The following is a 25811-nucleotide window of genomic DNA, read 5'->3' as shown; positions in this document are numbered from 1 at the left end:
AGAGGATTAGCATTTGAGAGGGGTAGAAAGTACAAGTTCTGTGTAAGACAAATAAACTTTGAGCTGGGAATCTAAATGGGCTGAGGGTCTCAACTGAGTTTTTTAAAAAAACATCACACTTTCTTACCCTCCAGTTAAGGCTGAGTAATGTACCATCTGCTCCCTGCTTGGCACTCAAGCAAGGAAAGATAAAAGGAAGGCTCATACAAGTAGAGCGATCAGCTCTTAGGAGCTTGCCTACAAAAAGCATTGACTTTGATGGGCTTGTTCTTTGCTTCTGCTCTTCAGCACCATCCCTTTGGCACAAGACCGCAGGCAGTGCCTGATAGGGGAGGCGCAGATCGACACCAGCTCTTTCAGATCTGAAATCCAGGGGATCTGATTTTGGTCAATATGTGTATCAGGGACCATGCACTGGGTCCAAGTCACTTTGCTGGTTCTCTAAAACTATCCTGGGACTCCACCAAGCAGCATGAAGCTGCCTGTGCACTTCAGTAGGGTACCTGAGCTAGCACTAAACAGTCTTGGGTCTTAGGAACTGAAGTTTGTCCTTTTAATGGCATTGTCATGTCACCCCAGGGCGGAGGTGGTGCTGAGCAGTGGCCTGACCAACATATTTGACTCAAATACAATCTTATTTCTCAGTTGTCCATGAGATGGTATTTTTCAGTGAATGGCAGTGAAGAGCAGAGGGCCACTACCAGATCTCATTCAAGGCTCTGAGAGCATCTGAAGGTACAGAAACAGTTTGTTACTTTGGGAAGTATGAGCTGCACACTAGAAACCAGCAAGACACTTTCAGGTAACAAGATTGCCCCGGCGCAAAATGTGTTACTATGCTCAGATCAGCTCATTCTTGTCCAGCAAGACAAGCCACCATTCAAAACCAGGGTGGCAAACACCTCTTGCAGCTCCTCCAAGGCATGATGGGCAATATTGTACCAGCTATTTGTGGGACACTTGGGGAGGAGACCTGGGTGCGAGTGGCCTGCTGTTTTAGTCCCTAGAAACAAGAGAACTGATTTATGAACGAACTGTCCCCCTGCACAATTTTAAGTTCTATTCCCTTTCTGTTTTCAGAGGCAAACCCAGTGAATATTGCAGTGCGAAATTGTAGTGGGTTAAAACCTACTTCAGCAAAACTGAATCAACGTTACATGCAATGACATATAAATATAGTTATTTATAAATTGGGACATGCGATGTTATATGCACTACTGGATTTCTTCCTGTGCCCCAGAAAACATGAAGAAAAAGATGACTTGGCCGACTAAGCATAAAGACTTCTAGCCACAGCATAAAGGGAGCCCCAGATGGGCCACGGGGAGCATTCTGTGTAAAATACAGTGCCTGGCTTTGCTGGGAAGGCACCCATATGGGCTGTATTTCCAGTGGCTGGGAGGAAAAGCTGCCATGAAATGAAGCTATCATTCATATTCTGCGACAGTACAGTACTTGCAGGTAGGAACTTGACAAAAGGACTTTCTATAATGTTTAAGTACCATCAATCTGAGACAGCCAAAACCCAGCCTAACCTGCTTTTTGTTTCAAATGAAATAAAATAGTGCAGAACATCATCCACAGCCTTGGTAGCTGTTAATGATGTCAACAAGTCATTGTTGCAATATGTCCCTGGCTAGTGAAGAAAATACTGATGTGAGGGTATGGCAGCTGACTTTCCTCTAATGTTTGAACATTACGGGAAAATATAAAAATTACTAGAGTAGGGCAAAGTGCATTAATGTAAGTAATTTGTTGCTCAAAAGAAAAACCTTTTAAAGAGCCGTGTTCAAGCCATCAGGGTTCATTTGGCCTTGTTCAACCAGCACTAAAATGATTGCTTTTCCACAACAAATATAAACAGGAGAAAAATGAAAAATTTTGTTCTGTAAAGCAACTAAAGTAATTATTTCTTTTTATGCCTATTCTGAGGTTATAGCTGCATTTTGGAGACATCAATATTTTGGAATATTTTTTCTATAGTTTTTAAGATTTATGTAAAACCTATGTGTTAATTGTGAATATAACCTACTTTTACTCTGTTATCTCAAAACGTTTTGCAAACATACTAAACCAGAGACAGAGCAACAATTTTATGTCTTTCTCCCTTCACTTCTGGGAGGAACAGGAGACAGTATTCGTATAATAGAGCATGAACTACTAACGTCCAAACAACTTCCAAGCAGAAGTGAAGGATATCACATTCAGTTGAAACTGCTGGAAAGATTTAGGGGCAATGTAGTTTTAGATTTGTTTCTGACTTTGTCATTATGGATATCATCCTTCCTGTGGGAGAAATTGCTTTTCAAACGTATACATCTCACTGAAGGCTAATGGATGACTTCCTCCCTTCTTTGAAGGGAGAAAGTCTCCCTTGACCTACTAATTCAGACAACATAAATGAGCTGGGAGCAGCAGTATAATCTGTCACTGTGATGGCATTTGATTTGGTGTAGTTTAGTAGGTGTTTCTTGGGTGGCTTTTAGCTTCCACACGCTACTGTCACACAGACTGGTGGCAATTCTCCATGGGACGTGTAAGAATGACTCACCTATGACCTGTTTCTCATAACTCCCAGGCAAGGGCTAAATTGCTAACTGAGTAAGAGACACCACATACATGAGGTCTTGAGTGTGTGGGAGGATAAGTGGGAGATGAACACAGCCATTCTGGAGGTAGAGTGACAATGGGAAAACATCAGGAACAGAACTTTTCTGCCTAAAGGGTTTTTTTTTTTTTTTTTGAGGTAGAACTGTTGACATGAAAAACATGTTGACATGAAAGAAAACATGAACTGTTTTCTTTCCTATGTCAGCTTACACACATTCAATGGAGAGGAAATGAAGGTACTGCTCTCATGTGTCTACTAGCTCCTCTCTTAACTAAAGCCTAGTGTTCTACTTGCATCCAATGCTGCTGATGCCTTATGTCTGAACCACCAGCAAAAGAAAGCTGGTTTCACTGTTAATGGACAAGAGAGGTCGGTCTATCGGTTTCTGAGCATTGCCTAGGTGATAAGTCAGAAGAAAGAGCTCAGCCTAGTGATACGTTTATTTAATTTCCTGCAATACTTATGTTTTCTTTACAGGTTGACCTTCTAACATTCTGTCAAGTCTAGTCTTGCTGTGCTTATCCTCTCTGTCAAGATCTTAGGTCACAGGAGGTTAGACCTCAAATTTGTGACTAGGTTGTCCTTTTGTATCAAAATATTTTAAATATGTGCTTGGTAGTTTAGCAAGAATGTGGGATTTTTCATCACATAAAATTAACCATAAACAACTATTTTACTGAATAGTTAATATTATCTTAAGAGTAAAAATGGCATAATGTTTTATTACTTCAGTACAATAAAATCTCAACGCCCTTTTAATTTCCAAATTATGTGAATAATGAACAATATATTAAAGCTTTGAACGCTTTCAAGAGTCTGAAACTTTTCCTGAAATGTCTTTTGTATCTTCCCAGAATTACTTTCCTGGGGAATCAAAGAATTTTTGATTGAATAAAAAATACAGTGCTCTATTTTCTTTTTTCCTACTTTTTGTCTGAAATTATGTATTGCCAGAAGGTGGCAAACAGTTCTTACAGATGCTCCTAATAATGAAAATGGGACGAATTGCCCCCTGGTGAGTATTCACTAATGTTGGCAGTGTTACACCAGAAATGCATTTGGCTCTTTTTCATTATATCTTGACATGTCTGTGATGTTCCTGATTGCATTGGTCTCCTGCAGCTTGTCTTTAATGGTCTCTAAGGATGGAGATTTCAGAATATTTAAAGAATCTTTACTCTTCCATCTTGGAGCTTCCACAACCCAGACATACAGCACCCTTTGTTCTGAAATAAATGATTTGCTGAGGTTTTGGTGGTTAGAAAAGCTCTTGGTACCTTCTGTCCAGCTGTCAGCCTCATGCAAACATAACATGACATTGTCACCCTTTCCCTCAGCCTCTCCTGGAAAGTGGGTGGCAATGGGCTCTTCCCCCATCTTACAGGCTGCCTATACTTCTGGTTTGGACTTCTTGTTAATTTTCAGTAGTGCTATGGAAATGTTTTCTCACAAATTACACTTTGCTTAAAATTACACTTTGCTTGCCTCCCCTTCGACTGCACTTATCGATGTTCAGATCCCTCAACACCAATAGGTCTGGAAACAAACATCAGTGGATTTAGGTGCCTTCTGCTGCAGTCTAGCCCTTTGTTTCATCAGTCATCATGGGCACATCCAAGTGGGATAACCTTTTCATCATTAGCACTGCTCTTATCCTTTTTTTTTAAGCTATGATGGGAGTGTGCTGCGGGTGCAAAATGTGATTCCATGCACAGAAATGAGATACATGTCATATACATTTACAAAAATAAATCCAAGTTATACTCAAGTTATTTTAGCCCATGAACTACTTTTGCCTTTCCTAAACATGCAGTTAAGTGATCTGTTTGGTACTGTGAAGTCTCATTTGCGAGGCAATGAAAACCTAATTTCTTGCTATTTTAATGTAACCCCATTCATTACACTGTACTCAGTCTGTTTATAGTAGCTTGTAAATGTAACTTAGTTTAAAGGTGGAATTTTTCTGCTTTCTAGGAATCGGGTTTTTTGGCTTTGCACATTTGTTTTTGCAAAGGTTGAGGATGATTTGGTCAGATCAATAGCAGTGAGTTAACAAAGTCATAAAAGGCTACAGGAAAACAAATGTACATCTGAGTCCCTGCAGCTTTTACTTCTGCATTTTGTGCTTAGCATTTTCAGAAAAGCAGAGTGATTCATCAAGAAAGACTGATGTTTGGAGTATGAAACAATGCCAAGCGTTGTTGCTCTGTCATTTGGTCTTTCTTTTTGTCACTGGTCTAATATTAGAAGAGGGGGGAAGCTGTCAGTGGCAAGAAGTTAAGAGATGTGACTGGAAATATAGGGTGAGGAATACTTTTATCTCCTCTGTAAGCTTCAAATATTTAATTTTACATTTGGTAAATTCGGAAAATTCAGTCATTGACCTATTCCAGCACTGGGAAGCACAGCTCTGTTTCCTGCTTTATTCAGTTTCCAGTGCCATTGCTACTCTGATGCCCTACTTCTTTTCAAGTTACTAATCATTACTGATGATCAGCAATTTAGTTCCTTTGGGTTCATTATAGCCATCTTCCATTATGCACTTTACCTAGACATTAAATGGAAGATACCCCAAATAGTTTTACAGCAGAGATAGTGTTTATAGAGTGCTTGTAAGGGCTGTCTGATGAGAGTTTGAATGGTTGCATTTCAGGTAAAATTCCCTTTCATCACCATTTCTGTACTTGGCATGGAGGTTTGTTAGAAAAAGTGCTTTCATGTTCAGAGATCTAATTTGAGAATTATTGAAATACACTTCAGAGAGAGCAGATTGTCAGTTATGCTTGGAAGACCAAACCTGCAGAAGCTCAGGAGATGATATTGCTTGGTTTTAGAGCTATGGGAACAGAGAGAATGGAAATATTTAAACTTGAGGCAGAGATGAGAAAACTGCATATTGTAAGGCAAAAATAATTAAAAACCCTTTAGAAAAATGCTGAATGTTTTTTTGAAACAAGAAAGTCATACACACCGATTTGTGTTGGCTTTAACCTGCAGAAAACCCCATGCAGGAAAGCACTTTTCAATTTTTTATGTAACATATTCTTTAAAGATGGTTAACAAAGAAACATGGCAAGTGATTGATCTGACTTGGAGAGCTCCTATTCTTTTTCTGCACTGTTTCTGATCCTACACTATACCCAGTGCATGTTCAGTAAATCCCCTTCCCTGAGTTAATTCTTTAATTATGGCACTGCCTCACCAGTATTTCACTGTCCAAATCATTCGAGACAATAATTTAATTGCCTCACAGAGTCTGAGAGAGAAGTGTCTCAGATGATCTCTGCAAATAGATGTCTGCTCTTCTGTTGAACGTGTACACAATCAGTGTTGGGGAGCATCTTCTGGGAAGCCCTTTTGGAGGCTGTGGATCAAAGCTGAGTGGCTGGACACAGAGATCTACACCCATCGCCCCACATCAGGTCGTTTTTAGCAAGCATGAATCACTGCAATTAAGTGGCCCAAGAACTCTCAGACTAATACAGGAGCTATCTAATGAATTCAGAAGCACTCAGAGTTTCTTCCCTGAAGAACAGGTAGACTGGATTGTCTCTAGTACTTGGATGATCCTGGGGGCTGCTTTAGCCCTCTCCTGGTTACCTCGCCATTGGTCACCACTTAAACATAAATCACATCTGTAAGAAATTCACTGTGATTTTGTAATAATGCCTAAGCTCTGCATCATGTAGCTCTCTCCAGCAGCGTAAGTCACCTCTAAATCCAGGACTGAGGTAATTTTAACATGGCCCTTACAACAGCAAGAATAAAAAACGGCAATTTTTCTATGCAGAAAAAAACCCCTACCTAAAGTGTAGAATGGGAGAGGGAAAGATAATCAAGAGACACACATACAAAGAGATTATATTTCAGGCCTGAAACAGGTAACTTAGTAAATCAGTTTGCTAATTTACTGTAATAAGTCTTCTGGCTGTGAATCTTAAGGCAAGATAATTATGAGTATAGTTTATCACTCATTCCAAGACCCATTTCAGCTTGTTCAATAGATATGGATCTAGTGAACAGTCCTATCCATTAAATATTTAAACCAATGATCATGATCACTAATCTGAGTGAACTTGGTAAATTTGATTTTTCCTTGAATCAAGATAATGTGTCTGTGTAACTGTTACAGGATTACTCACTAATACTGTGAACAGCTGAGATGAAAAGCTGCAGCCTGTACAGTGCTTTAATTCTCACTGCAAGCTCCTCACTGTTTTGTCAGTGTTAGGCCTACAGACAGCCTAAGTGCCAATCTTGAGTGATGTTGCTCTAACTATGCACTGTCATTCACCAGGTCCTTCAGGTGGTTTGGTACCCTTTCTGAAGTGCTGAGCATCTCACATATCTATCAGCTCAGAGCTACTCAGGCAGAAGAACCTCATCCCTTTAGTAAAGAAGGTCTCATTTTTTCTGAATGGTCAGGCAGTAGAGTAGGAGCTGCAGAAACCTCAGCAGTTCTCTTGCAGAGCCATGCTGGAGCTGGAAAATTCACATTGCAAGTTACTGTATAATTAAAATAGATAATGACTTTAAAATCAGTTTTTATTAATAGAATTAAGCTACATTAAGTCATAAAAAGTGTTCATAAATATGTTAATAGAACGTGTGTTATTAATGAAAAACATTCTGCAGAGACTGAATAATTTAAGAGTTGGATATTACACACGTAATTAAACGTAAGTATTAGAATTATTAATTATCACAGCTAAAATGGGTGTTAACAGTAGGCATCACACCATGTCTGGTCAATAAATGGCTGTCACTATTAAAGGTATGTAGATAATATAAAAAAAATATCTAATAAGTGAGAAATTTGGAGCATTTTGGCTGTGTATGAAATGCCCCTAGAAAGGCACTGAGCGTTGGCGGTTCTCACTTAAGATTTCAGCAGGATCTTAAGCAAAACATGTAACTTGATTTGAATGCATCCTTATTTACAAAGCTCATGAATAGGTATTCCTGTTCTGCTTAGGGTAAAAGCTGTAGAATTAGTTTAGTCTCTCTTTAGCAAACTTTTCAGACTGGCAGCTGCTGAGCACTGAAGGTGCAGAGCTGACCCTGGGACCATGCTTGCTGTCAGGGCCGTTGTGGTATCTGGTATCTTTTGGATACTGAGACAATTTTCTCTGAACACTGTATAATGAGATGTACGTGCACGAATAAATGAATGTCACATTGTAAAATTTATCTTCTACTAAGTAATTGCAAACTACATGTCATTAGAAAACAGAGATGTTTAAGGTTCTGGGTTGCATATGTGTTCCTGTAGCTTAACAAAATGCAACATACTCTATGGTCGTGTCCTTTAAGCATCAACTGGAGAGTTACCTCATGTTGTCAAAGTAAAAAAAAATGCATTTCATTTTCTTAATCATTTTTCTTTTCCCAAGCAAGAAGTAAAAAGCTATAAGAAATCTGTCAGAGGCTGTGAGTTCTGCTAACCTCTCCCTTTGGACAGGTCACAAAGCATTCAGCCAGGTACTGCATCACTGGATGGCAGAGTGAGAAGGGCAGAGGCAGGATCAACTGCAAGTCCTGCTATGGACCAAGCTTGCCTTCCTCTCTCTAGTGGTTGCAATAACAGGTTTTTATGTCACTCTCTATGCGACTGTTTAGAGTAATCAAATTTCCAGTGCCAATGATGAGAGTCATCAGAGGCCTACATTAGCTTAATGTAGTCTTGGGCATCATAACATCAGGCCTCTGGCAAAGCTTTTCTGATACAGCTTGATTGCCTTTTTTTGTACTTTTGTATCACTTTTTGTACTTTCATGGCTGTGCTTTTGTCCCTAAAAGAGCTTACAGCTGTTTACGGATTCTTTTGAGCAAGCTAAAAAGCTGGACTTTTTCACCTGGATAATCACAGATCAGTTAAAAGTTCATATGAATGAATTCAAAGCCATTGTATCTCAAGTTCAACTGATATTCTTAGAGATGGGGTCTTTGTCAGGAGTTATGAAGATAAAATTTTCATGTTCATGTCAGCAATTTCTAGATCCTTCTAAAAAGTATCAAATTTGACCTCGCCAAATCACTATTTACCTAAAAATGTAGATGAATGGCTCTCCTCTCCTATAGGGAAATGCATGCCATTGCAGAAAACTGACTGTACTAAAGAGATTGCCAAACATTGGAATAGGCTGCCTGGGGAAGTGGTTGACTCACTGTCCCTGGAGGTATTTGAAAGATGCAGAGATAAGGCATTTAGGGACATGGTTTAGTGGTGGACTTGGCAGTGCTGGGTTAATGGTTGGACTCGATGATCTTAAAGGTCTTTTCCAACCTAAATGATTCTATAATTCAATATGGAACCCATTTTAGATCCCTTGGAGTCTAGCCACTGAAGCAGTTGCTGCACAACCTTCATGATGAGAATTATTGGGCCAGGCCACAGGAATAACAATTTGTGCCTTCATCCTGTTCTCTTTGATACGTAGCTCTGTGTCACGAGGAATAAGGAAGCTACCTCTGACTAACAACAAGTTGAAGTGATGCAGTCTTGCTATTAAATGGGGGCTGACTGCAAATTTGCAAGCGAGAGGGACCACAAAATGAGTATCAGGAGAGGAACTTTACTGGACATTGTGCTGCAATAGCAGAAGACTGGACTTAATCCTATGGCAAACTGCAAAGAAGACATGATAAGTGTTGCTAAATTCCCATTTTTCCTATTTATCTGGATTACATGAAGAAAGGAAAAAACAATGCTGTGGAGAGAGAGGGATGACTGCATTCTTTAAACCCTGTATTTTGGATGCTTATCTTCCAATATTGTCAACTGGATGGAAATACAGGAAGCTACCAAAAAAAAGTTAAAAAAAGATTTGTGGGTGGGACTTTTCCCTTCTTTGGCTGCCAAGTCTGCTTGCCAGTTTATGTGAAAAAAGCCAGGGATAATGTTTGTTCATCTGTTTTATTCACTGTAGTTTAGCCATAATTATCTACACTTTACATTATATTAGTAAATCTACTCCAGAATATTATATTATAATGAGCCTTAGTAATAAGAGAACTTGCTCTACAGACTTATTAAATCTCTGCTCAGATGTGGGGGGACACTGCCAATTTTTGGTGTGGATTATAATGCATGTGGATTAGTGAGGTTTTGCTTTAATAATAATAACACTGAGTAGTTTACTCTGATTTTTAATCTTTAAAGTGCTTTTCAAGCATTAAATAATTAATCCCCATAACATTCCCATGAGATTGGTAAGCAAACATTACCATCCCCGTTATACAGATGGGGAAGCATGCGTTAGAGAATTCAGCTGGACTGGCCAAAGCCACTGGCAGTGTAATAGCCAAAGCAATGTTTTAGGACTATGGAAAGGACTCAGTGGTTTTTGTATTTGAAAAATAAGGAAAAGGTATCGCTTCCCTGGAAGCTTAAAACTGAACTCATTGCCACAAACCTGAAAATGTCTTCCCATGTGTCTGGCTTTCTTTCAAGACTGTGTTTTTTATTTCTAGACCAAAGGATACCCATGTAAAAGGTCTACATCTTTTAAAATAGCAAACTGCTGTAAGACAGAAATAACTGTATGCACCCACATACGCATACATGTACACTGGTATTTAACAGAAGGATGTTCTACTTTCCCGCCAGCTGCTACGTATTTATGAAATACTAACAACAGGTTTGTAAAGCAAATTTTGATATTCAATTTTTTACCCATAGCAATAAAGCAGCCAGAACTTTTGGGAGCCCATATTCACATTGCCTGATGTTTTTAGATTAATGTTATTAACCAGTATATTGATTCCAGTGATTCATTTGGTTAGCCTGCTTTTTTTTTTTCCGTTTTACATACCACAGGCTCCTGAAATTAAGTTGATGTTGCTAGAAATAAGAAAGTGGTATTGGAAATGCAGCAGGAATACGAATGAATGCATTTCCACCAAGGTGGTCACAGAAGGAAGGTCCACTTTTCCAAAATGGCTATTGATTTTTGCACTCACATCAGATGAATGATAGATAGGGTAATTCAGGTTTCAATTAACACCCAACCTCAGCTTTAGGGATTTATAAAATGAGCATTGAAAATAGAATGAATTGGATTATCTGATCAGTACTCTGAACAGGTAGGAGTATCTGGCTTAAATGTATAGGCCAAGACGCTTTAGCCATTTATTAGACAAACATAAAAGCTTCAGCATACTGAGTTAAAGAACTAGAAAAATGCAGTTTGCAGCTGACTGAAGATTTCTGAAGGATTTAACTGTATTCAAACAATGAATTCACAGTATAAGCTCTAAATTTTTCATCTATTTTTGCAAATATAAGCACAGGGGTCACTAGTAAGGGCTACGAAACCCATGGTACAAGGAAGCATAGGCTTTTATCACTGGATGTACTTTCTAAACCATCTTCTAGCACCTGCATCTCTCCTGTGCTATATCTAACTTTAAGCCTGCTGATCATCTCCCATAAGTGATTATTTATACAAAATGGCACAATTCCTGTGGGAGAAATGCAGACTGTGATATGATGTTATGGTAGGGGCCTAAGACATTCTAGAATGGTTAATGTATCGGCTCTGCCTCAGGAAATTTGACTTTGACTTGGTCAGTACTCTAATGAATGGTAGCATGGTCACAGTTTTGGTTGGGAAAAGCCCCACTGCAAAACTGGTTCTTTATGAAAATCCTTCCCCTCAAAACTCTTTCATTAAAAACACATGAAATGGAAACATTTTATAACACATATATTTTCTTTTGACCTGATATGACTTGTTTACCAATTAAGTATTTCAGTTTTGGTGTTAAGACAAGCTAAATTGCTTTTGATTTTCTTTATATATTTTACTGTGAAAAAAATTCTGTCCTCATACTTGCTGCCAAATAAATAATCAGAACCATTCACAGCTGAGTGACTGTGCAAAGCTAACTTTAGCTGTATTTATAGAGGATTTATGTTTCTACTTATTTCAGGAAAAAAGACTTATTTCCTCTGTCATTATGCTATAGGAGGAAAAATAAAGATAAGGCATAGAAAGTTGTGGTTATATATATATAACACTTGTGGTGGAACTGCAGTTCACTGAACTTCCTAAGTTTGACAACTGGGACTTGCAAAATGGTCCTAATATCAGTCCAAATTTTTAACCTCATGATCTCTCTGAATGACCTCTAGCGGAGAACAAAGTAGAAGTAAGGTTGGAACGAGAGGAATGGTGCAATTCAGATTTCTACACAATGCAGGAACTTCTTTGTTGCTAGGTCTCCAATGGTAACATACACACTTGAACTACATGGGTACAATATCAAATGGCCTCTACATGTGTCCAGCTCTGCACTAGCAGAGTATAGGTACATGTCTGTGTTCAAACATTTCTTATATATAGACACAAATTGGAAATAAGCTGTAACTGGAAACACATATAAGCAATTGATTAGATTATTCAGATTTGCATGCACAAGACTATTAACTTAAGCACAGCTTAATGCCTGGGTGCCGGGGGCAGGAATTCTGTGGGCTTCACACTGGAGGGGATGCTGAGAGCTCAAAGGCTAGGACGATACCTTTCGGTATGACTTGCTTGCTACTTCCAATCTGCCTACTTAAAAAGTGTGAGACTGGCTTTAGAATTTTAGCAAATATGTACTACAATAAATACTACATTGTGCAAAGTCAGTAGCAGACAGACTGGATGCATATGAACACTTCTGTGCTTTCTGTGATGACAGCAATCAATAGAAAAGATAGGCAAAAATAAGTTTTTCTTCTCCTTTGCTTTCCAGGTATCATTTCTGGGCCATGACTCTGTATTACAAATTTGATGTATCTAAACAATCTGTGCAGTTGGATCTGATTTATGAAGAAAACAGCTTGAAATCAAGTGCAAAGTGCTATGTGTAAATTCAGCATAACCATTGAGTTTAAAAACCGAGTATCTCTTTGCAGCATGTTCCAAAAAGTCTTCAATATTACATTAGTTATTTCTTCAAGAGGCTGCACATAAATATCATTTGAGATCAGCATCTAACTTCCACCTTCCCATTGCTAATATTTTTGCAAGCCAAGTACCATAAGGAAGAGGTAAATTATGGCTTTGATTCTCAAATTTTAGGATTTTCTACCTGAAAAGTCATATTCAGAGGATAAGTTCTTGTCATGAGAAAAAGCAGATTTAGCAGACCTCTGGCTGTGTTTCTGTAGTAGTAGCAGCAGTGCAACATGAAGAACCAGTTATTTGGATATTAAAAGACATTTGTAAAATACATAGCTGCTTTGATATCTAAGATAGTTGGTTATGAAAGAAAAGTCAAGTACTGTAGAAACTATTAAGCGAGCTAGCATGTAAGAAGAAGTTGCACAACAGTTGTGAGAAACAAAAGCGTATTAGAAAGATAATATACATGCAGAGTTTACAAACCGTGTCTTTAGGGTGGCCCAGTAAGTAGAAATATGGGGACCCATGCTTGTCACTTTTCATGCACATGGAGAGACTGGAAGGTACCATTCCTAAAGGAAGGGGAGGAACAGCCTAGGACCAATCATTAGAATTAACAGAACCAGTGACATACAGATATTTTACTATTGTTAGAGCAGAGAATTCTTAGTAAGTTTAGAATAACTGAGTAAAACATGTAACAGGAAAGAAGTATTTCTGCAAAGCTAAAACAAATAAGCATGCTGTAAGTCTAAATATTAGTGAATGACTGAAACTACTGTGCATATATATATTCAGGACATAGGTTCACCTGGACTACAGATGTGGAGTACATCTTGAGGTGCTTGCTGAAGGAGTCATAAAAAAAATCAAAAGCAAAGGGCAGAATTGTGCCCATTTATTTGTATGAAAAATCCTTGTATTGGTATCAACTCTGACATTTTTTGGTTTTATTGGTGGGGTAGTGCTGAAACATGAGCTCACAGTTTCCTCAAGGCCCTTCAAAAATTACTTACTGCTAAGTAACTTACAGCTTTTATCTGTTAGCTAGCAATTACTTTATGTATACTGAAACTTCACTTTTTGCATACAGAACTCTTCCACCCTAAAGTAGCCAAAACTGAATCTAAACTCTAGTTCTGTAAATTCACCCAAATGTCATGAACCCATGGGGTGAGTTTTGTACACAATTTAGTGTTATGTGAAGAAATGAAGGTTCAAAAAATGCACAATGCAACCCCAAGACATGTCTTCTAATGAACTCAAACAAGGTTGGGGAGAGAGGGAAAGAACCATTGTTGTGTAAATCCATAAGGCATCAACCAGCCCTGTGACACAGATTCCTTGTTCACCAAACCTCAGTGATCCTGGTTCTCAGTGGCTCTGCCTGTGTTAGCACCACAGTGTGACCTAATACACTCAAGGACAGATCCAGATTTCCAACACAGGACAATGGAAAAGTTTTCCAAGATCTCAGTATGAAACTGGCTGGAGTCTCTAAAACTTACACCTTTCTGCAGGAGCTCTTAAGCAACTTTAAGTGAAAAACTCCCAAACTTGACAGAAGGGGTGATTTTGAAGTCCTGCTGTGAAAGGAGGAAGGACAACTAATTAGCTTTCTCCTACATGTTACTCACAGGTGAAATTCAGTGTTTCTGCTACCTCTGCAGTGTCAGACAGAAAGCATTTGGGGCAGGAGGTTGTGTCTTGCTGGAGGAACGGAGTCTGCCTATAGGTGTTAACTGTGCCTCAGCCTCCTCCACCTTTGCACCCTGTTTGCAACTATTTCATTTTAAGTGTAATTGCTTTCACATACTCCTAGGAACTTATATATTTCAATGTAGTTTTTTAGTAACGAAAGCTCCAGTTATGAAAAGCTAGGAGCAGTGAAACAGAAGCAGCATCTGCCAGGACTGCTGGGACTCAGAATGAAACATCCCAGGCTTTCCTAGGGACCTTCCTACACAGGTATTTAGAGAAAGCAGTGGTTGTTCTCAGAAAAAGCTGTGGCTTCCTGGGGCTTATCCATCATTAGAATTAACTTGCCTCTTGCAGAACTCATTGCTGGATGGAGAGGCTGTGATTTGTTAGTTTTACTTAATATTTAACATTACTATTTTGGGATTTTGTGAACAGTGTTGCGTTTAGGGATGGATGCTTCTTCATCCTAAAGTTTGGCTGTGCAATGTATGTGTCTTTCTCATGGTGTTTATACAGCTATGACTAAGCTCTGAAATACATGAGCATCTGTAACTAGGCTTCCACAGTGTGAGTAGAGAGTTTTAGAAGTGCTGCACACCCTGTAGCTCCTGCAGAAGTCAGTAACCTTGCAGGTTACACTGGGAATTAGGCAGCCATTGCAAGAAAAATCTTGGTCTGTCATTTTACTCAAATCGTGTTTAATGCCGGTCTGAGAAGTGCTCAGTGCTACAGCGATGACTGTGAGTTGTGTCCTGTGACGTGTATGAAACCTCACACTCCCTCCAGCCAGGCTCCCTGAGCAATAAGTACTTTCCGCACTTTTAGTTTTTCTTGCACAGTAATAAGATTTCTTACTATGACATGGTTCTTTGGAGAACACAGCAGACTATTTCCTGTGAATCATGATGCTGATGTTCTTTGGGTTTCAGTGAGCTGTGGTAATTCCCCTTCAGTGGAAGCACAGCTCCTCTGGCTATCCTTATCCTCAGCAAACATGTTCTGAGATGCTAGGTGATAAAACATCTGTTTTCTAAGCTGCTTCTGTTACACCATGCTGTGAAATCAGCTATCGTTTTGGAGCATTAATCATATCTGTGCTCCTTCCCATATATTCTGATGTTGCCGTGCATGGTATGAGGGGATTTCTCCCTCTGAAGTGCTTTGGGGTCTTTGGCAACTATTTTAAAGCAAAATCAGCAGCTGGAGTTGAGGTAAATGATGCATTTGCAACACGCTTTACTTCTTCCCCTCGGTTTGCATAGTGCTTTAGCTCAGCCAGAATTTTCTGAGATGTTCTTGTAGGGACAGATTTCCAGGCATGGAAATCAGCATAACCTGACATAACTCATTCAGGAGATTTACATCCTCCCAGGAGCTTGTTCTTTGTTTCTTCACCGAATGCCTTCTTTTCAATACATATTCTTTCTTTCACTGATCACTTTCTTACAATTGATGATCTTTTCTTAACACTGCTTTTACTGATGTCAATCACATCATCAAACAGTGATATTTCTTGCAATTAAATACAGACCATCATATTTGGTACTAACAGAAACATACCTCTGGAACTGAAAAAGCATTGATCATGTTGTACAAGGAAAATAAAGTTGAGGACGGAGAGACAATAATGTGACAGGTTTTTGCTGGTCGGTTTTAGGTTGTTCTAGGTAAGCTTCTTTCTTTTTAACACTTAGTCTGACCACCACTGCTGCTGGAAGGGTCTTTAAACACAGCATTACTACATGTGACTTGGGAAGTCCCTGACCATTTTGCTTGTCAGAGACTGAGACAATATCCAGGCGACGACCATGGTACACTTGTTCTGTGTTTATGTTTCTCTCTAGGCTTCTGCTATACACCACCATTGCAATCCAGACACCAGCTCAGTCCTCTAGCCTCGCATTTTTATAGTCGACTAAATATTATTTCCCACTGATGGTTTTCAGAGCTGAACCCTAATGAGAATAAGAAATATTTCTGACATGTGCTTGCTAAAAAAAAAAAACCAAAACCAACCCCCTCCAAAAAAGCTGATTATTTCAGTCAAAAAAGCACCAATTAGAATTGTTACATCTCAACCGTGCAATTCTAGTGGGAAGCAGAGAGAACTAAATATTGACTAGTTTATCTGCTGTCCTCAGGACCACTTTGTCCTCAAGCTTACTGTCACAATCTGCACTGCATTCAGTTCTCCATTTGCAAAGGATGTTCTTTCTGGGGGTCTCTGTCATTAATACTCTGACAGATGCTCTTTGCAGCACAATGACTCATCCTTGAGATCTGGCCTTCTCAAGACATGCCCTTTGGTTTTAATTGTTTCTGTTCGTTAATTTCTGTTTTTAATTTCCCAAGCATGCTGCTGTTGGTTTTATGCGCACCTTTTGTTTGTTCTTAGGAGTATTTATTTCTCACTGCTTTGGGAAATGACCTGGGGAGGACTTTAATATCTGAGTTAATTTCAACAGGTGTCTTCTTATTTTGCTTCCATTCCACCTGCAGACTGGATACAGCACTAACATTTATCTGCCTGTGCAAGAAGAACTGCAGACTTATGGATTAAGGACTGCAAACTTACGGATGTTACCTTTTGCCATGATGTTATCCTTTGTTGTGATGTTTTCTGTAGGTTATGTGTACATTACAAAGTAACTCATGAACACTTTTACTGCTGTTTCTGTACAGTAGGACAACACAGCTTTCAAGCACAGCCACTTAGGTCTCCTCCTGTGTGGAGATGTAAGATGGGGATGCAGCTAGAAAATGATCTTATTAAACAGTGCTTCTTTGTAGCAGCTTTTATTTCACAGTAATCTCCATTTTTACACAATACTAAGCATTCTAAGTGGAGAGCATAGCTGTAAACAGTCCTGTGAAGTCATCTTGTTTCTTTCTGTTAGCACTACAGAATAGTGTGCAGATTTGTAGTGGTTTATCTGCATTTTCTACTCATGTTCTTCTGGGGAAGGGAAGGCTGGTGCACATTTATCCCTTTTGGGAGATATCTTTTCCCAGAACAATGCTATTTACACTAAACTTTTTTTTACATCTATTTAAATTTTCTTACAATTCTGGAATAAGGTACGGATTTATAAGATTTATTTTGGATCTTTCATAAACCTAGGTGTAAGTGCCATCCAGAACAGGGATCTTAAGAAAGTCAGATTTGGAATGGGTCTGAACTGCAATCAATTCTTGGCTCATAACAGCCTCCTGTGACCCACTCTTAGATTAAACTTTTCTGAGGAACCAGAGAACTGCTGGTATATGGTTCTGCTATTTGAGGATTATAACCACTGCAACAGTCCAGGACTTTTGTTTGTTCTTTCATTAAAATTGATGCACCTCTCCCTTACAAAAGAGTTGAGGAGGTGATCTGAATCTCTGTTGGAGGTCCCTCTGGAAGGATTATGTACTGGTTAAAGCTGGTATTAAACGTCTTAGGACTGATTTATCATAACCTCTGAAAGCCATTTTGGCTTTGTTCCTACTCACCAAAAGTATAACTCACTAATTTTATCACCAGATGAGTGGGCTAGGGCCCATCTTGCTGCCCTTATTCAAAAGCTCTTGAAAGCTGGAAAAAAATGCAGCATCCACTATCCCAAGTATTGCCACAGAATTGGCTCTAATTTAGGTAAGAATATGGTGCAATTGCCCTGTATACTGACAGCTGGCAAAGTGCTGACTTTCAGTGGAGCTGACTTTCATGTTTCTAAGAAGGTAATGAATTTCTGTTGGCAGCAAAGACTGATCTGAACCTACAGTTAAGGCCCGAGTATTACTCCGAAATTTCATATGCTACTGCAACTTCTGATTCTAATGGGAAATGATGCTGGAAAATCAAAAGTAACACTAGGAAAGTTTAATAGAGTTTTGTACCTCGTAGCATAGAGAAATCAAGGAATTTGCATGCCCTGTGAGATTTCAGGCCCAGCTGTGCACATCACAGAACTTACGTAAATATATGACATTATCACACAATACTCTACAGTAAGCCTTGATTTCAATTTTTAAAAAGGGCTTTTTGTCTTTGAAATTACCTTTGGATAATTTATTTTTACTTCTTGTCATTTCAGTAGTGAAAGAAGGCCTCTATACTGTCTACATGACTCACATTTTCGAAATACTCAAAAAAGTCCCAGAAGTCCCTCTGAAAAAAAGCATGAGAAGAACGGATTCCTCCTTCTCACCACAATGAGCAAAGTCTCCTTTTTTATTCAGAGTTGTCTTCTACTTGATCATCTGTGTATATTGTCAGAGATAATGTAACGGGTGAGGTTGTCAAAGAGGGAAGTATGCTTTTGTTAATGCTTTGACTTTAAACCTGAGCCACTGAACTGCATGGCAACAGGACCATCTGCTGTGATTCAAAATGTGCAGAAAAGTACCAATACAGGAAGAAGAGAAAAGTTTATGGTCAAATCAGGAACTCCCAGCACAGTCAGAGATGTCCCCTAAAGGGTTCAAAGTGCTTCCTCCAATGCACATCTTCTAAGCCATTGCCTATGTCAGGAGGGCAGCAGATGACAGTGATGTACACACATATATGGTCTTGAGCCAAGGACGTGTGTATAAGTTCACCTCGACTCAGGTAAGCACCCATAGCTAATATGCCCCAGGACATTACAATATATAAATATCTGCAACCACTACTTAACTCAAAAGCAGTAGAATTAATTCATATAGGTTCATGCACATCGAAAAATAGAAAGATGAAAACCCACCATATTCTGGGACCTGTCCTGTTCCACGTTTCAACAACAGTCGCACTCTCCTGCCACCAGACTTGATTAGCTCTATTGCTCTGGCATGTGTCATGTCCCTTGTGCTTTCTCCATTGATTTCAATTATTTGATCTCCTACCTGTCAGGTAAGAAGAACATTGAGTCAGAGAGAATTGCAGTAAAATGAGCATTTCAGAAAGAGACATATTCAATGGATCACAGGTTACTTGAATGACAGACAGACACATCAAGGTAAATTTGTTCCTGTCTGTCTGAGGGATATTACTGGCAGATTAAATAACCTCCAAAGTGGATTCTGAATGTGGTATATCAAATGCTGTTCGTCTTGTGCTGAAATCAGCATAATGCATTTATAACTTGCCTCATGTCTTTCTCATATAAAAGATTTTATTTTGAATTGCTTGATATGTTGGAGTCACTGGAAATGTTATCTCTGCTACACCTTAACTTTCAGTGTTGTGTGGCCCTGAGAAGACCTTTGTTGAATATAACTTGCTGTTTTTATAGAGAAAAGAGAGGTTCAAAGCACAAAGATCCATCATTTCACAGAATGACAGACTCATTAGAGTTGGAAGCAACCTCTGGAGATCATCCAGTCCAACCCCCCTGCCAAGGCAGGGCCACCTATAACAGGTTACATAGGAATGTGTCCAGGTGGGTTTTGAATGCCTCCAGAGAGGCAGATTCCACAACCCCCTGGGCAGCCTGTTCCAGTGTTCTGCCACCCTCAACATAAAGAAGTGCTTCCTCATGCTGAGGAGAAACTTCTTGTGTTTTAGTTTATGGCCATTGCTCCTCATCCTGCCACTGGGCACCACTGAAAAATGTCTGGCACCATCCTCCTGGAACCCACCTATGAGATGTTTATATGCACTGAGATCCCCTCTCAGTCTTCCTCTCAGTCTTCTCTTCTCTAGACTGAACAGGCCCAGCTCCCACAATCTCTTCTCATAAGAGAGATGCTCCAGACCCCCAGTCATCCCTGTGGCCCTCCACTGGACCCTCTCCAGTAGCTCCTTGTCTGTCTTGTATTGAGGAGCCCAGAACTGGACACAGTGCTCCAGATGTGGCCTCACCGGGGTTGCGTAGAGAGGGAGCATCACCTCCCTGGACTTGCTGCACCCAGGATACTGTTGTCCCTCCTGGCCTCAAGGCCACAATGTGAGCACATAGTCATCATCCACCAATACTCCCAGGTCCTTCTCAGCTGAACTACCCTCTAGTAGAGAGAATCATTTGAATATCCATATCTTGGTAATAAAGTTTCACACCAAAGCAAGGATAGTGCTATGGCACAGGACATGCAAGAGTTCTTAGAAGAGTGTGCTTTGGACTACTTAGCCACAGAATAAGCAAACACAGCCCCTGGCTGAGCTGTCTAGTTAGAGCAGCTGACTCCTGTTAGAGCAGCTCTGAATATAGATTTCTGCCACTCATTTCCTGCCTGGCTTTTCAGTCAGAGTTAGCTTCCTTACTATTTTTCCACCTCTGTTTCTCCAGCTGTAAAATGGGGCAGTGGCGTCTGCATCTACCATCCACCCCAGTCTTCCTCCCAGCTTTGTCTCCTGCTGGGTTATTTTGGTTTTGCTCTTCTCTCCATGAGAAGAGCTGGCTTTCAATGCTGGAAACCTTCTCCATGACTAGGGGAGTTGTTGCTTTTTGCAGTGCCTGGTCCCCATGGCAGACAGCACACGTGGGAAGCGGCAGATGTACAGCTTGCTTGGCATTGCAATATCACAGCTGCCTACTTATCTTGTGAGAGAGTTAAACAAGCAACATGGGGAGGTGACGTGTGAACCTCTTAGCAGCAGCACCATAGCCTTTGGAGTTGATGTTTCGCAGCTGCCTTGCAGTAGCCTCCAAGCCCCTTTGGATGGGTGACCCAGGTGAAGCCCAGAAGTAGGGCTGATCTCCTGGTGCTGATGGAGGTGCAGGTCCAAGTGATGGGTATCCAAGAGGGGTGTGGAAGGGTCTCAGGTGAGTGGGTTCAGCAAACCTGTTTATCAGTGCCAGAGGAGCACATCTACTTGGCAGGATCACACCTGCCTCAGTCTGCATCTCACTGTGTGTATCAGCTACACTAAAATAACAATGCCTGTACATCCTAGAGAGGGTTTTAAGAAGACTAAGCAGATTTCAAGATGATGGGCACTTCCTTTTCCTCTTACAAGGACATCTTGACAAAGACAGCTCTTAGCTGGCCTTGGACATTGAAAGGTTTTCTGTTTTGTATGTTTTCTTTGCTACTATTGTGTTTCTGTCAACTAAAATTGTAATCCTTCAGAGGCTTTCCTTCCTTCCCAAGTCTGAAATATAGTATTTACCAAATAAGTGTGCATAATATGGAATGTCAACAAGAGTCCTAGCTTTAAAGAAAACTGGAGGGGGTGTCAAGAAGTTGTCTAGTTCCTGCTTTTGTTCAGAGACAGAAAGAATGCTACTAAAAGCACTATGGTAGCATTTCTCAATAGGAACTCATATCTTCTCAATAGGAGTTGCAGCTTATTTTAAGAACTCCACCAGGATCCTGTACGCAATCTGTGCCAGTACTTTATTTAACTAAAAAGCCATTGATCCGAATAAAACCTTTCAGCCTAGGTATCACACTTTGTAAATGCTGTAGACTGAGCAGTGGGGGAAAACCATCAGGATTATTTTGTGCAAAAAGGGCTTATTTTTGCAGTGTGAATTTTTTCTGTTAGAAAGAATGCATTTGGTTGTATCATGCAATAAGCATTTTTAGATACTTCTGATGGCCTCCAGGCCAGTGACACACAGCACAGAAGCCTTGTGCATTATTGAGAGGTCTCCCCCAGGTTTGGCCATGTGAGGCTGTCTGCATCAACTTGAGTTTTGGAGCGGCCAGTTGGATTGTAGTTAATGCACACAGAGCAAAAATGGAAAATCCCTCTCATGCCTTGTGTAACACAGACAGGAGATAGGTATGTGGCATCCCCACAAGGATACCAGTCAAGCCAAATGCAGACAAAATTCAACCTGTTTGGGAAACATGTTTCTAAATGTCATGAAACAATTAAACCCTGTTAGAAATCCTATAAAAACAAACCACGGACTATCCAGGCAATGTGACACAAAAAAGAGCTGTCTACCTTTGCAGAAGGTATTTAAAATGATCTTGTTAGCATGTTCTGAGAGAAAAAGTGACAGATTAGATCAAATGAAGGAGGTGTTTTTAACACTTCTTGATAAATGGCCTTTAAAACAAGTACTGACAAAAGCTGTGCAGGGCACGTACAGTCCTTCAAATAAAATCCTCTGCACTCTGGAGCAGAAAGACAGAGATTTTAATACAGTTTAGTATGTAAAAAGGTTAAGTTAATGTCACATTTTTCCCTTGCTGTTTGCATTTCTTCTGTTCTCATTGGTCAATATGGAAGAACTCTCTTGTATTAATGTAACCTTTTCTGTATTTCAGTGGATTAAAATATTTTTTTTCTCTCTGTGGGCAGCACGTAGCTGATTTGATACTTCCTTTTATTATAAAATCTTACGTGCAAATAACCTGGGAAAGCTTAAAAAAGGCCATCATCTTGCTTATGTGCCTGAAGGAGAGAAGAGTTCTGCAAAAATTAGGTGCTCTGAAATTTACATCAGAAAGTGTGAGACCAGAGATAAAATGAACAGTTGCAAGAGCAGCGGGTTAATTGTGTTCCATGCATTTGTGTCTTGTGGCTGACTGATGTATGACTGAATTATACCGCCTTTGCAGCACAAGCCCAGCTCTGATTAGATAAGAAAAACAACAAGGAAAGGAAATGTTAGCCTGAGAAAACCTTTAATTAGTCTTTACACTCACATCTGTGGAATTCATACAAAGAGAAAACCTTGCCTGAGGAGTGGTTCCCCATGTGTCTAGTAAAGTACAAATTCCTATTCTTATTTTTTCTGCATTTAAACATTTATAACCTCCCCTTCCTTCCCTTTACCAATGTAGCTTCTTTTATATGAGAGGATACCATGCTGCATGCTTTCTCTCCTTCCAGGCATTCAAATTTGCTTGTGCTCTTGCCTTTTCTATGGTGGAATAGATTTTCAGTTATTGTGGGGCTATTTCTGGCTTTTTTTAAATACAGTGATTGTTTAAGAAGAGTGTAGGTATAACCATATCTGGAAGATGAACCAAGGTGGGGCTAGAAGTAATGGTTAGCATAGAAACAGGTCTGAAAAGAATATAGTGCCTATTATATGGGATCCTTATTACTCTTTTTTCAGGATCAAAAGTAGATTCCTGCAGTTTTATACCACTGACATTTCTCTATACTTCTCTCTGGATCCTTCCAAGTCTATCCACAGTCTCCAAACTGGAGGTATTGCTAAGGGGGGGGGGTAGGCTGAACAGATCAGAAATATAACATTCTTCCCACATGGGAAAAACACTTATTAATAACCTTCCCAGAATGAGACCTTTGCCTTTTTGTAATACATCAGATTTGCAACTCACGGTTAGCTTGGATTCCGGGATTATCCCCAGCTGTATCAGCTAGTCAGTTATCCCCCATTTCACAGCATCTGAATTCTCTGCCTTAAAGTGAGTGATTTTGACTGGTTTAGTATGAAATTTTCATTTTGAAATCTAAGTCCTTTTAAACCAACTAAACAGTGATGTCTTGGCATCAGCAAATTTTATTTTATTATCTATCAGCAGGTCTCCAATTGTTAATGAAATTGCCGAATCGAGCTGGTCTCATCCTAGGCCTCTCAGAAGCACACTCGTAATTTCACATTTGTAATTACTAATCAGGAGCAAGACATTCAGAGCAGCCTTTGAGAGGGATTATTTTCAGTTACAGTGATTCCACCTAGAATCTACTTCCCCATTCTTTCCTGTACATTCTCCTTCCCCTTTTACCACGAAGAAATAAAAATGAAAATCAGAAATAAGAAATTAAATTAGGCTGGTCTGGTAGGATTTGCTTTCCCCAATTTACGTGCTGCTGGATTTTCTCAGCTCTTTTGACAATTTGTCACAGATTATTTGAGAATGGAAGTTAAAGGAACTTTTCCTTATTATTCGGTTTTAAAATAGGGAATATGTTTTCCTTTCTCTGCTACTAACATTTTGTCCTCCATGAATTCTTGGACAGAATTACTAATAGTCTAGAAATTACCTTCTCTCAGTCATTGAGCATACACAAACATCAGCACATCCAGCACTCTTTTTTAAGCAGTTCTCTCCTTATTCTGATTTATATTAATTTCTCTTTGAAGTTGACATAAGTTTATGGTCCTTCTGAACATCTCACTGAAGAGTGATACAAAGAAAGCACTGAGTATTTCAGCTCTCTTCATAGTCTCAGCAAACAATAGACCTTTTCCTGTCCTTCATTTTTCTTTTAATATATTAATGTTACTTTTTCTTGCTACCTTTTATACTTTCCTTGCAGGCTGCTTGACAGTAATTCTGACACATTTAATCTTCCCTCTGCATCTAGTGGGACATCAGCCACCTAACAGGTGTTGCAGCATCAAACTTTGAATGTCTAAATCTTTTATTGGTATGACCCTGTGGCATTAGCTCCTTTCATGCAAAGTGACACATTGGAATATCAGAGCATTGTTTTTAAGAGACATTTCAGCAAGCTGCCTTCTGTGGAGATATAAAGCTTTGCAGATGAAACACCAAAATATTTTAAAAGATAAAGCTCAATGTAGCAACGTTATTGTTTTGTATGGCATTTAGGTCCTCTGTCATGTCACGCTTCATGGATTTCACTTTTGTCAAGAAATTAACAGAAAGAACAGTTTCCCAGATCTGGAGAGTTGGCCATCCCTAAAATAACCACCTTCAGCTCCCATGCCATTCAGCTGCAGTTGTTTCATGACAGCCAGAGAGTACGCATACAGCTTAATCACCAAGTTTTAAACCCACAAATAGCAGGGAAAACCTTTGAGAGTGCAGCTCTTGAAACTCCGTATTTTATCTCACAAAGCCACAGACTGCCTTCAGCTCTTTGGCATAAACTTTAATTTGAAGGTGTCGTTACATGGGGTTCATGTGTAGAGCTGCAATGAATGTGTCCCTTTGCAAGGCTGGCAGCTGCTTGGTAGCCAGTCATGCGAAACAAATGGATGGACCCCTTCCCACTCCCAACAGGCGGGCACTGCATCACGGGACATCCCCCCAGCTGGCATCAGCTCTGATTTGTAACCTTCCTGGCAGTCTTCAGCAAAGACTACAAACCCAGAGTGATGGAGCTCCGCACCCTTCAGACATTCTCACCAGCTTAAGGTTGAAGCATGTTGGCAAGCCAGCCTGGGAAGCTTGCACGGCTGCTGCCTGAACTGTATTTGTTCTGCAGACACACGCTCTTTGCAGCTATGAATCTGGCAATTTTACACACATTGAATCTGCATTGTGTTTCTTTCTTCCTTCCTACAGAACATGGTCCTGGCTGAATTTCCACGCTGTTAGGATTAAATGCCTTCGCAAACTCAGTGGTTCTCCTCCTGACCTGATGGCATTTGATAAAGAGAATGCTCCTCTATCATATTCTTACAATATATAAACACAAAGTAAACATGGAATTCCCCCCCGCCTTAATGTTTTAAAATTTGAATATTAATTATTTAAATTTAATTATGAAGCCATTTGTGTGCATGGGAAATGTCTCTTAAAAAAATCTGTTTCAGTTCAATTTAATCCAGACGCTCCATCCATGCGTAAGAACAACTGAGCTATAAAATTGGGCAGCATGTTTTCTGGCAATAATGAGAAGATAATATTCCTCTGGAATGTTTAAGTGACATCACTATTGATAGGTTAATTAGAAAGAAAATTGTAAAGCTTCTCCAAATCATTAGAATAAAGTGCCTCTAGTACTTTGAGTTTATCTGCGG

The 25811-nt window shown here is 39.7% G+C and overlaps 1 protein-coding gene across 2 annotated transcripts in view; it reads right to left on the bottom strand.

Moving 5' to 3' along the window:
* MAGI2 (membrane associated guanylate kinase, WW and PDZ domain containing 2) overlaps positions 1 to 25811 on the bottom strand; it is a gene marked incomplete at both ends in the record, with an annotated part of 757046 nt that overhangs the window by 2192 nt on the left and 729043 nt on the right. For both annotated transcript variants that reach the window (XM_080629386.1, XM_080629387.1), the window contains one exon: positions 18933 to 19071. In XM_080629386.1, the coding sequence (XP_080485512.1) occupies positions 18933 to 19071 (139 nt within the window). The remainder of the gene's footprint in view (positions 1 to 18932; positions 19072 to 25811) is intronic.

The sequence above is a fragment of the Psittacula echo genome (genome assembly GCF_963264785.1).
Source record: "Psittacula echo genome assembly, chromosome: 1".
NCBI classification, from domain to species: domain Eukaryota; kingdom Metazoa; phylum Chordata; class Aves; order Psittaciformes; family Psittacidae; genus Psittacula; species Psittacula echo.
This window is presented reverse-complemented; position numbering and strand designations above follow the sequence as displayed.